The sequence below is a fragment of the Clarias gariepinus genome, chromosome 4 (assembly GCF_024256425.1).
Source record: "Clarias gariepinus isolate MV-2021 ecotype Netherlands chromosome 4, CGAR_prim_01v2, whole genome shotgun sequence".
Classification (NCBI taxonomy): Eukaryota; Metazoa; Chordata; class Actinopteri; order Siluriformes; family Clariidae; genus Clarias; species Clarias gariepinus.
In genome coordinates, this window is record NC_071103.1 from 21,917,919 (window position 1) to 21,930,424 (window position 12,506).

Genomic DNA, 12,506 nt, shown 5'->3' on the forward strand with positions numbered 1-12,506 from the left:
CAACAAACAATCAGAATCTGAAAAAGACATCAATACAGAATGTCCCGAAAAAAACACCCAACATGATGTGGTTCATGACCAGCATAAAAGCAGAATAACATACTGTAGGAATGACAAATGTCACTCACTGTGATAACTAAATAGTTTTCACTGTTTTAAAAGTTGTTGTTTTTTACTGTAAGTGCAGCTTGTAAAACTAGTTACTGTGGTGTGACGTAGTTTGTGGAAACACAGTCGTAGGATGTAGGAAGAACAGTACAAGGAGAAAAGATAAGTTATAAGCCATGTAACTAAAAAAGACTACCTGATCAGTGTATGATCAAAAAGTTAATAACACTAATTCTTGTATTAAATTGATTTGCAATTATTCTGCATGTTGACATGTTTTTAAATTTGATTGAATATTATATAGTAGTGTATATTTTTGTCCTCTGGGTGGGAATTTCTTCACTTTTTGACTTTTCTTCACTCTGAATAGAAAAATTTCTTCACTTTGTCACTTTTCCGCCTTTTGAATGTGAAAATAGATTGTCAGCCACTTCAACACTCATTATTAATAAAGGAGTGTGTATAAAAGTGTATAAAAATAAGTGATTATGTAAATGTTGGATAAAATTTGGTATTCATGTTTTTTAAAAAATAGTCCACTGTCACAGAGAACAACACCCTGGAGAGTCATGCAGCTATAATATCTGACAGCTGCTTTGTGCTTGCTTTTTGTTTTTCAAAGTTCTGTCAACATAATATGCAAAAGCACTTGCCCTTATAGTGTCCAGGTCACTGCCTAATACACTCTCTAGACTGACAAAGTCAAAAGCATCTTTGTCTAAACTGTTTATGAGGAATAGCTGTGAATTGTTAACACTTGCCATCAGAAGCTCCTCAGCACACTGGGCTCGAAGGCCATCTAGAATTTCAATCTCAGGAACATACAAATCTTCTTGGGCCTGCAAATAGCAGTCAATTTTTGTCTGTACAAAGTGGTACTGCTTCCGTAAATTTTTAATAACTTTTGCAAGGTCAATGTGGTGTGCATTTTCCCATTCTGTCACAATAAGCACATAGAAATCAAAATGATCCAAAATTTGCTTCATCCTATCCAAGGAGTTCATCATAATGTTCTCTATTCCTGACACAGCCCAGAATCTGACATTTGGGTACTGTGGACTTGTTGCTGGCATTCCAAGCACTGAGTAAAAGGCATTCTGTGATCTCGTTAGGCCATTTAGAAGAGTGGTTACTCCAGATCCTGTCTCCCCTAAAACAGCCACATCAAGCTGAAAGTGGTCAAGAGCCTCCAGTGCAGTTGTAAGCACTTTGGTTCCATTTGCAATGTCAAAACATTTGCAGAAATTTCTCAGGTCCAATATTCCTTCTTCACTGATTTTTCCACTCTTCAATGCATGTTGCATAACAGTCCTGGTGTGTGTGTGTGTGTGTGCGTGTGTGGGTGTGTGTGTGTGTGTGTGTGTGGGTGGGGGTGTGTTTGTGTGGGTGGGGGTGGTTTCGTGGGTGGGGGTGTGTGGGTGTGTGGACGTGTGGATGAGAAAGAAAAAGAGAAAATAAACTGTTGTCTTCATCTTAAATGTATCATGTCATCATTTTAAAAGCTTTATAGTTACAGTCGTATTGTTAATACTAAACTACAGTGGCAAAAATACACAATCAAAAAAGCTCACCTTTGTTTCTTCCTGTCTCCACTGCACAAATTCACCAAGAACAGAGGAAAAACCTCTCTTTTAAGTTCTGGAGCCTCCGTCTCGAAGGTGTCCTTGAGTTTCTGCATTTCATAGTGCTTTGTGTCATGGGCCGATACTAAGAAGATATGTGGATGCAGATTTTTTCCTTCTACATATTTTAAACATTCATCTCTCATGGCAGTTAAAGCCGCACTTTCAGTGAAGTTTTGTTTTCTACTTTGCGCATGCAAGTCACTGTCTACTTTTGTTCTAATAACATAAAAAGGTTTCTTTTGTTTTTTTATTTCATCAATCAGGCACAGATTGTTTTCTCTAAACCGCTCAGATATCACGACAAAAAACATGTCATAGAGATGAAAGTTTATTGCCTCTACATAACTCTTTGATCTAAAAGAGGGTGTGCCCATCCCTGGAAGGTCCCACAGTCTCACTTGGGGACAATCTGGATATTGAAACACTGTAGGTTCCATTGTGGTCTCCACAACTCCTGTTGGTGCAGCTCCTTTGTCGTCATGATCCAGTCCAAGGAGGGCATTGATCAGTGTAGATTTTCCTGCACCAGAGTCTCCTGTCACAGCAACATTCAACTGGAACTGATCATACATTTTCAACAAACTTATAAAGTGTTGAGGGATTCTGTCTGGGCTTGTAGACTGTACTGCCTCCATAAGTTTGCAGATGTACTCTTCTGGGATCTTTTCTGGAACATGAAATCTTTTGGGGGGAAATTAGGACAGAGTTATTACAGTATTATTATGATATTTATTCCAAAAACTAGTTAAAAAAATTGTTATAACTTATTGGTTTATGGCTAATATACATTTGTTGGCCTACATATTAAATATCCATAATTTTATGTACTGTGTAATGGGTGTTCTATTTGCAGTAGTCCAATGTGTGGGTGTGGTTGTATATTAAATACACTAAAAATAGCAGTAAAAAAGTAATATTCGCCCTCATTAGATAATTCAAAAGTGATTATTATTATTATTATTATTATTATTATTATTACTTTCTTATTTTTTACTACTACTACTACTACTAAAAAATAATAATAATAGTAATAATAAAATACTTTTCATATTGTGTAGGGTCACATGTGGCCTTGAGCATATCCCAGGGAACTCAGTTCACAAGGTAAGGTACACTCTGGATGGAGTGACAACTCATCATAGGGCACAGGGCGCATACACCCAATTATATACTACAGGCAGTTTTTTTGGAAAAACTTTTGCTAAAGTTTTTTTGTTTGTTTGTTTGTTGTTTTATTTAACCCACATGTCTAGGCACTGGCCAACAAGTTTCTTATAGGGTCAGGTTGCCAGCTCGATTGTATCCAAGCAGTTAAGAATAAACCTCGCTCGTGGGCTCAGCCATTAGCAGCCTGGCAGCTCTGAACCATGGACCTTACAATTGGCTTTTCAAAACCTTGACCACAGTGCTACCTCTGTCCAGGCCAAGAACATTTCGTTGTTGTTGAATGCCAAGTAGTAGATGCAGTAGTAATACTATTCTTAGTATAAACAAAGATTACCACTTATTTTTCTCATTTCAGTAGACCAATGGTTCATAGAAAAATGAAGCCTGTACACGAACTTAATACACATAACTAAAAACAGACTCTCGGGTTATAAAGGCAACGTAAACCGTGTCACTTACCCGAAGCTTTCCATTTCGCAAGTTTAACAAGTCACTGAGAGAGAGAAAGTGAAAGCAGACGCCGCTAACCAAAGTACAGCAGTGCGAAACAGGCATACAGCTCAGGTTTAACTGGAAATAATCGCATTTTAAATATCTTTTTATAAGCATTTGCCAGATGACTATGAACCTAATAAGTCACCAGTGGACAGAGTTAAACTCTATGACATTAAAGGAGAAACCACCCTTCTGCTCCTCCCACTGGCTCTGACGTCACGTGACATTTCTATATTGTTCCTCAGATGTTCACGAATGTTCCTTGGAGCGTGAAAAGAATGCGAACTGTGGTATTTATAAATAGCGTTAGTACCTGCCGTTGTCGGGGAAAGAGTTTGTAGAAAGCAGTGGCGGCCGGTCAAGTTAGGCAGAGAAGAATGCTTTTTTTAACATGTAATTATTTGCCATAATAGTTATGTATTTAATAATAAAATAAAGTAATTTAGTCACAATGTTCCGCTGTATTTTTTAATATAATTTATTTACGATTTTAAAAAATCTAAACTGTATGTTTGAATGGTTTCATATATATATAAAGGAGTTGTTTTTGCTCTTTTGCTCTCTTCCTCATAGATCTGATATTAACGTGTTAAATCTTTCCTTCTGCTATCTTATGGCGTTATATTCCTGCCACAATTCTGAGCATTTTGATTTCTGGTGCAGGTGAAACTACTGGCAGATATCTAAGTACTGCAACAGTTTCATTACATTCTGTGCAACCAGTTTTGTGTGATTCTGTGACAAAATCGGACACATAACTGCTCATAACTTCATTTGTACTAAACATTCTTTAATTTATGGTGCAGGTTCAGTTTCAGGCAAAAAAGGACTGCCAAAGTTTCATTAAATTCTGTCTAAAATCAAATTCAAACTATGATGTCATCATTATAACAGATTGAGGCCCCCAGATTGAGGCCTGATTGAGGTGGTTTGGACATGTTCAGAGGAGAGATTGTGAATATATCTGTAAAAAGATGCTGAGGTTTGAACTGCCAGGCAGGAGGTCTAGAGGAAAATCAAAGAGGGGATTTATGGATGCAGTGAGAGAGGACGTGAAGTTAGTTGGAATGAGAGAAAAGGATGCAGAGGAGAGGGTTATATGGAGGCAGATGATTCGCTTTGGCGACCCCTGAAAGGGATCAGCCAAAAGACAAAGACAAAGAAGAAGAATTCAGTTTTGAAATTAGACTCTCTTATGATATACAGACGTATTGTGCATTGAGTGTCCTCCAAAAGCTCATCTGTAACTTTGTTCCAAAATTAGCATAATATGGCATAGACAGCATGACCTTAGCAACCTTGCTGGTGCTTTTTCCCTCAAATGATGCAAAACTAAGAGAGACTGGGCAATCGCTATATGAACTATTAATTTACATAATTTAATGTTAAAGGCCATTTTACATTTAACGTTTATTTTTCTATAATATAGCATGGATCCCATGATGGCACAGACGGTGACAACTCCAGGGTTACTGTCCATGTTTTATATGTTCTCTCTGTATTAGTATGGGTAGACTTTAAGTGCTCTGGTTTTCTTCACCTGTCCAAAAGCATGTATGTTGGTGGATTGGCTATACTGTTGCCTGTAAGTGGAAATAAGTATACTATAAAGGTAAGTGAAAGGACTTGCATCTCTTTATGGGCGACTTCTCTCACCTTGCACCCAAAGTTCCCAGGATAGGCTTCAATAAATTGTTTACCGAAGATGAATGGATGGTATTATAATTTAGTTTTTTTGTATTTACTGTAATACATATACATGTATTTACATTATCTATAATATATGTTTTTAAATTATTTATAATAAACCCTTAAGATTTAAATTTATGCATAAACTAATTATAGATGTTAATATTTTTCTGAATGTAATATTGCATTTTTGTTATATACTATTTTTGAATGTCACTAAGTAGAATAGGCATTATTTGTTAATTATATTCAAAAGTCCAAAAAATATGATAGAAATAGACAAATGGCATCATAAAACATAATTCATTGGACAATAAACTGGGAATTGTGAAAAAGAACATATAAACTACACATGAATTAAACCAATTGAAAATATAAATAATACAATAAACCCCATTAGAACATATAACATGCTTAGCACTTATGTATTTAATGTGGAAAAAATTACATATAATGTTTATTCATGAAAATACATGCACAATTCCATGGCACATGATTTTCAAAAAAAATCTATTGTATGAAAAGTAGGTCTATTGTTCCACACCTTTATGTGCATTTATATTTGTTTGTATACAGGGTTTTGTTTTATATTTATTCATCACATTCATCTAAGAGAAATATTAGTTCTGTAAAGTGTTTATGGAGATGTCTGGTGTGGTTTTCTGGATGTCTAATAGCTGTTAAGAATTTCATTGATCCATGGCAGCAGAGCACACACTTTAGTGTAGACACCAGGATAATTAGGTTGAGCACATCCATAACCCCAGGATACAATACCATGCAGTACACGGTTACACACCAGTGGACCTCCAGAGTCACCCTGAGAGAGAAAAAAGATGAGTCAGGGTGAGTAAAAGGCATGGGAAGAAAATGTATGCATGGTTTTACCATTGTTGGCATAATGTTAAAAATGCTGCAGTAATAAAAAATAAATAAACAAAAAATTCATACAGTATATTTTGCATTATATTATACTAAACATAAATAATATTAAATATGTGTCACACCTGACAGGAATCTCTGCCTCCCTCCAAATAACCTGCACACACCATGTGCTTTGTTATCATTCCTGGATATGAGTTCTCACACACTTGCTGAGAAAGAATGGGAACCTCTAAGCACTGAAGGTGGAATGGGTTGAACACTTAAAAAGAAATTAAAAAAAAGTTAAAGTGACCTAAAATAAGCCAAGGCAACCCCTTAACAAACTTTAGAATTTGTGAGCAGTCTACATGTGGTTATAATCTCCACTGATGCGTTTGTCTGTGAGTGTCATTAGAATACAGTATATTAAAATTTAAGTTAAAATGTCAGCACAAGAAAGTTTTGTAGCAAACATTTTAGCCAAATTGGTTAGTAAAATTAATTAAATGCCAAAAAGCAATATAGGTTGCATGTTTTTTATTGCGTCCCTTCGACTGACCTGAGTCTGAGTAGATGTTGCCCCAGCCTGACACTGTACATATCTCCCCTGGAGTGGGGCATGCCGTGGGCAGAGAAACAGGCTTTACAAACTCATTTATCGTTACAGGGTGGGCTAACTTTAAGAGCATGATGTCATAGTCCATTGTCTGGTAGTCATAGCTTTGGTGCCAGTAGATGGCATCCACAGCCATGTACTGTTCTGTGCCTTCATACTCCCAGATGTGGTGTTCACCCAGGATAACTATCTGACTATAGGGACTGAAGTGGCAGAAATAAATCATTATATGTACAGTATATAAGAAACAAAAGAGAAATTGCAAATCTGAAAAGTTTATAATGTTTTAGTAGCAAATGGAAAGAGATTTATTAGAGATCTTCAATACTAACTTAATCCAGCAGTGAGCGGCAGAGATGACCCACTGGTCATTGATGAGGGAACCACCACAGAAATGATATCCAACATTCAAAGTGGCCTGCCAGGGCTGAGAATGAGCCTTACACTCATAACCACCAACTATCTTATCATCCAGCGGTGCTGCCACTAATATATACACAGGAAACAGAATGAAGTAGAGTCATTTAACCACTCATACTAATAGGTGTAGACATATCCAAAATATAAATGATACGATGTATATACTCTTGTATGTTAAGCAAGAGTAAAGCAAGGAAGGTTACCTTTCAAATGAAGATAGGATAAACCAGCTGACATTAAATACCTGCCCTTAAATGTGTTAAAATGTTTATAAGAAACTTTTATTTCTCTTACCTGCAGCACCAAGAAGAGCTAACAATAAGATCATCATTGCTGCCCACTGTGTTCACCTGCACACAGTATGTGCAGTTGTGTTGCATTTATAGCAGAACATTTATCTCATTGTAGCACATGTGCAGAAAAACATAGATTATATCTCCCCTTAGGTTTTCCTATTCTCCCCATCCATCCCCCCTCCCTCTCATTCATTCCCTCCCTCCATTTCACTTATGTACACATTGAATTTTCACACACTGTTAATGTTATCAAGATATATCTTAATACTTAAGTTTAACTGAGTTAAACGTATTACCATGCTGAATTGACAAATACATACAATATGTTAAATCAACATAAATTGTGTCTCCATGTTCTTAACATATGGTAAATGACTAGTGATTTTTGTTTGTGTGGTTCAGTGTTACCAACCAAGTTTTTTAAGCAGTTTGGCAGTTTTTAAGCCAGTTGACTTCTGTCTCATTAATCTCAATGGATTTGGATATCTTTGTCCAAGAGAGATGAAGCCAGATAGAACAGCTTAGATAAACATGTCTGTTCACATTCTCATGGAAAGTTAATCCTCATGAACTTATGCAAGAAGAGTACTCCAAGGTTCTTAAATCGTGTTTGTTGTTCTGAATCTATTATTTATTGATCTTTAAAGTGTCATGGTCATTACAGCATGTGGTTGTTTTCACACAGTAACTGGCACTTAACCTGGGGCAGCTTCTAATACATTGGCATCAGTAAAATAAGCTTAAGATGCTTAATGTTAACACAATTGTTCATGTGGTCATGTATGAGGTTAGGCTATAAATCAGACAAGCTCATTTGACCATTAATATTAATTTATAATTTAATTATATACTTTATACTTATCGCAACCCATTGTAATGTCAAATCTGCAAAGAAGTTAACCATTGAACAACTTCTGTGGATTTGAGCCAGGTGTGTGTGTGTAACTACGCTAAAACTGGTATATATATGAAGTTACGTGACACTCTGTTTGGCTGCTGAAGCAATCAACATGAGCTTGATCATTCTGTTGGCACTATTAGGAGCTGCTGGTGACTATTTTACATTATGCTGTGTTACTAACAGACATTAGGAAGAAAAGACAGGCTTAACATTATTAGCTTTACTGAATGTGCAAATTTCCAAAATAATTAATATGTGTTAGAATGAGCAGTGAAAACCCATCCTTGTAACACTACAAATGATTTGCAAATAAATAGGATGGGGGGTTTTCGGCTACTGTGTAACTTTATGATGTGCACTTAAATGTGTGTTTGATATGTGTGATCACAGTGGCAGCACCACATGGTGAAGAAAGAATCATCGGAGGCTCTGAATGTGTGGCTCACTCACAGCCGTGGGCGGTTTCTCTGCACTATGGCTACCACTTCTGTGGAGGAGTGCTTATCAGTGAACAGTGGGTGCTCTCTACTGCTCAGTGCTGGTACAAGTAAGTACTACACAAATGGAAATTACTATTTCATTACCACTAAATTACCTCAGAAATGTCCAAAACTATCCGATATGTATATTTCTGTTCTGTTGTATATAACATTAGTACATTTCATTGTATTCTGACATTACAATCCAAAATAGTGGGGGGATTTAAGATTTAGTCATCCATATTATGGGCTCCAATGAAGTGAATGAGTGCATAAATGTTGACCGGAGGTCCTACCACGGTCATAAAATGGGAAAAGATACAGTGGTAATCATCACTGGTCCCTATGGTCCCTAGTTAGACTACAATTCATAAATGTTATACTTATGGTGCTTAGGTTGCACAAGAATGCATCACCAATAATATTCTCTCAGGTACTGATCCTGATTCAAAGCCTCTGTGTTCTTCTTATGGTACAGTTAATCATATCACTGGCGAGTCTTTAATTTAATAAATGTCAGGCTTATCATGACTTTTTTGTAATGACGAGGGCTATGTCTCCCATTTAGAACTCCTGAAGCTTATGCTGCTCTTAAAACATACTTGCTACAAAGCTGGCATATAATGCAGTAATAACATTATATAAATAACAGATTATTTTAAGTAATTTGCATGTACACAGAGGCTATACAGTAGGTCCTTTATTTGATATGTATCTTTATCCTTAACTTTTTCTTTAAAGCCCCTATAGTATGCAGCTTATTTTGGGAGATCATGATGTGCGTGTGTTTGAGGGAACTGAACAGCTTCTGAAGACAGAAAATATTATCTGGCACCCCAAGCAAGTATAATTTTTTTCCCCAGAGCAACACATTCTTGAACAGATCTGCTTTGTCTCATATTATAATGAAATCATAAGAAATAAATGAAACAGTACATGTTTTAAATTGTCCCCTATCCTGTTACCAGCTACGACTACAGAACTCTGGACTATGATATTATGCTAATTAAGCTGTTCCACCCCGTGAAAGTGACTAATGCTGTACGGCCAATATCTCTGCCAACTGGCTGTCCCTTTGAAGGAATGCCCTGTACTGTCTCTGGATGGGGGTCTCTTTACGCTGATTCCTGTAAGATCAGATGAATTCTGACATACTTCTGATATCCTCTAAAAGTATAAATAATACTAAAATCATGTATCTCGATTTGCTGATTTGAAAGAGTATACCAGTGATGTATGTAAAAGAGCAATGTTGCATAATGCCATTAATTTACATTTATTTTTATTAATTAATTAAGCAATAAAAGTAATATGTGTAGGAATGTCTTTTAGAATAGGTTTTAAATAGTCTGTCTTTTTCCCTTTTTTATGAATACTGTTTGTCTCCAAACAGTATTCATGCCTTTTCGTCTTCAGTGTGCTGATATCCCAATTGTGGGTGAGCAGGAGTGTGAAAAGTCTTATCCTGGTATGCTAACTCGTAGAATGGTGTGTGCTGGCCTTAAGGAGGGTGGAACGGATGCCTGCTCTGTACGTAGTTACAATCTGTCTTCAGTAGAAAAATGCACCTGCATAGATGTCAAAAGACAAATATTTTTTAAATATATTTTTATGTACTTTATGGTTCTATCAAAATACTGAAGCCATATCTGTTCACATCTTCATACGGTGTAATGAAAATAAACATAAATGTGATCTTGAATGTCTTTGTCAGAGAGATGCAGGAAGTCCGCTGGTGTGCTACGGAGAGGTGCATGGGCTAGTGTCCTGGGGTCAAGGCTGTGGCCTGCCAGGCTACCCTGGGGTCTACGTCAAAGTGTGCGAGTTCCTCTACTGGATCAGAGACGTCATGGCTGCAAATCCTTAAAGTTTCTTTCTGTATTCCAACTGCTTCATCACAATTTTTACTTCACTCTTTTCACCCCTCACTACTTTCACAGTTTTGTTATGTTTTGTTTGTTTTCTGTTTTCACTTAATCATCAAAAAATGTGATGAGATTGAATTGGGATGCATGAATAAAAACTCCCCTGCTGTGACAGTGACTTAAGTTTTTATCACAGATTAAACCTGCAGTTGATTTTAATGTGTACATTAAGCTATTGCTTTCACACATGTACACATAATATATTTATATAGATATAAAAAATAAATTTATGGACTAATTTTTTTCTAGATTTAATTTTCATCCTTACTTAGATTCCCCAATACTTAGACTTTGTTTATAACATTTATGTCTTTTGCTCTAAATTGCTGATATTTTTGGAAATATGTTATTTCAGGCAATGTATATGTGTATATTCACGGATGTCCCATACATTTACACATAAGCATTTAAGTTTCCTTGTTTCTTTTTTGTTTCCTTATTTCACTGCATAGTCTAAATACGTAAATATTTCAAATACATATTTACTTACACATGTCAGTATGTCAGTATAATTTATGAAGTTAAGTCCACCTAACGTTATACAGTCTTATGCAAAAGTTTAGGCAACCCTTGATAAATAACAGATTTTAATAATTTTTTTCATTGAAAAGATGTTAACTTGGAAATGGAAAAAATGCACAATATTTTCAACAAATATTGATGCATAGTTACTTCTAATGCCATGAATTGAACAAAAATAAGTAATAAAAACATAATAATGTCACTGTTAAATTTGGGCACTCTAAGAGTTCTTTTTTACACAGTTTCAGACCTTAATCAGCTCATTAGATCTGATGCATGACAAAAGCTGTCATTATTAAATGCCCATTTCAAAGCTTTACAAATACTTTGACTCTTCAAACCTTGAGCACACACTTTCAGATATTCAACAATCATGGGTTCCTCTAAGCAGCTGTGTAAGACTTTAAAAATGAAAGTTATTGAGGCACACAATGCAGGAGAAGGCTAAAAATAGATGTTGTCAGCTTGCAGTTGCACAATGAGAAATGTAATTAAGAGATGGCAGTTCAGGGGAACTGCGGAGGTCAAGATTAGATCTGGAAGACTGAGAAAACTCTCAGAGGGAACTGCTCGTATGCTGGTCAAAAAGACAAATCAAAACCCCCACAAAACCTGCAGAAGATTTAGCAGAGCCAGGAGTGGTGGTGCACCATTTCACTGTGTAGCAATGCTTACAGACCTTCATGGAAGAGTCAGCAGAGGAAAACCTTACCTGCATCCCCATCATAAAATCCAATGTCAGAAGTATGTAACAGAACGTCTACACAAGCCTGATGTGTTTTGGAAACAAGTGCTGTGGACTGATGGAGTTAAAATAGAACTCGTTGGCCACAATCAGCAAAGGCATGTTTGAAAAAAAAAAGGATCAGCATTTCATAAAAAGAACACCTTGCCAACTATTAAGCATGGGGGTGGATCTATCACGCTTTGGGGTTGTGTTGCAGCCAGTGGCACAGGAAGCATTGCATGGGTGGATTGGAAAATGGATTCCACTAAATACCAACAAATTTGAAATCAAACATCACACCATTTGTAAAAATATTTTTTTTAAAAAGCTGAAGCTGAAAAAAACTTGAAATCCACTATGGAATACCTCAAGAGATGCAAGCTAAAGGTTTTGAAATGGCCATCACAGTCCCCTGATTTAAACATCATTGAAAATTGGTGGGTAGATCTTAAATGAGCTGTGCATGCAAGATGACAAAAGAATATTATAGAACTAGATGCCTTTTGAAAGGAAGAATGGGAGAAAATCCCAAGTACAAAGAATTGAAAGACCTTTAGCTGGCTATAAAAAGGGGGTGCCAGAGGAGGTGTTACTAAGTACTGATTATGTAGGGTGCCCAAACTTTTGCACAGTGCCACAATAATGGTTTAATTTTTTGTTATCTTTGTTCAA

General features: G+C 36.2%; 3 protein-coding genes across 3 annotated transcripts; 1 reads left to right on the top strand and 2 right to left on the bottom strand.

Annotated features, from left to right (window-relative positions):
• Positions 1 to 586: 586 nt before the first annotated feature.
• On the bottom strand, positions 587 to 3,583 carry irgq1 (immunity-related GTPase family, q1). The gene is made up of 3 exons (XM_053493715.1): positions 3,360 to 3,583; positions 1,680 to 2,414; positions 587 to 1,419 (listed from the first exon to the last, which is right to left on the bottom strand). Exons 1-3 carry the CDS (start codon positions 3,371 to 3,373, stop codon positions 684 to 686), a joined length of 1,485 nt encoding a protein of 494 aa, XP_053349690.1. The 5' UTR covers positions 3,374 to 3,583; the 3' UTR covers positions 587 to 683.
• Positions 3,584 to 5,490: 1,907 nt separating this feature from the next.
• On the bottom strand, positions 5,491 to 7,400 carry LOC128520791 (trypsin-2-like). The gene is made up of 5 exons (XM_053495189.1): positions 7,279 to 7,400; positions 6,897 to 7,050; positions 6,508 to 6,767; positions 6,092 to 6,228; positions 5,491 to 5,904 (listed from the first exon to the last, which is right to left on the bottom strand). Exons 1-5 carry the CDS (start codon positions 7,313 to 7,315, stop codon positions 5,755 to 5,757), a joined length of 738 nt encoding a protein of 245 aa, XP_053351164.1. The 5' UTR covers positions 7,316 to 7,400; the 3' UTR covers positions 5,491 to 5,754.
• Positions 7,401 to 8,269: 869 nt separating this feature from the next.
• Positions 8,270 to 10,697, top strand: LOC128520790 (trypsin-like). Its single transcript, XM_053495188.1, has 6 exons — positions 8,270 to 8,330; positions 8,572 to 8,728; positions 9,402 to 9,500; positions 9,629 to 9,789; positions 10,054 to 10,190; positions 10,375 to 10,697. Exons 1-6 carry the CDS (start codon positions 8,291 to 8,293, stop codon positions 10,525 to 10,527), a joined length of 747 nt encoding a protein of 248 aa, XP_053351163.1. The 5' UTR covers positions 8,270 to 8,290; the 3' UTR covers positions 10,528 to 10,697.
• The last annotated feature ends 1,809 nt before the right edge of the window (positions 10,698 to 12,506 follow it).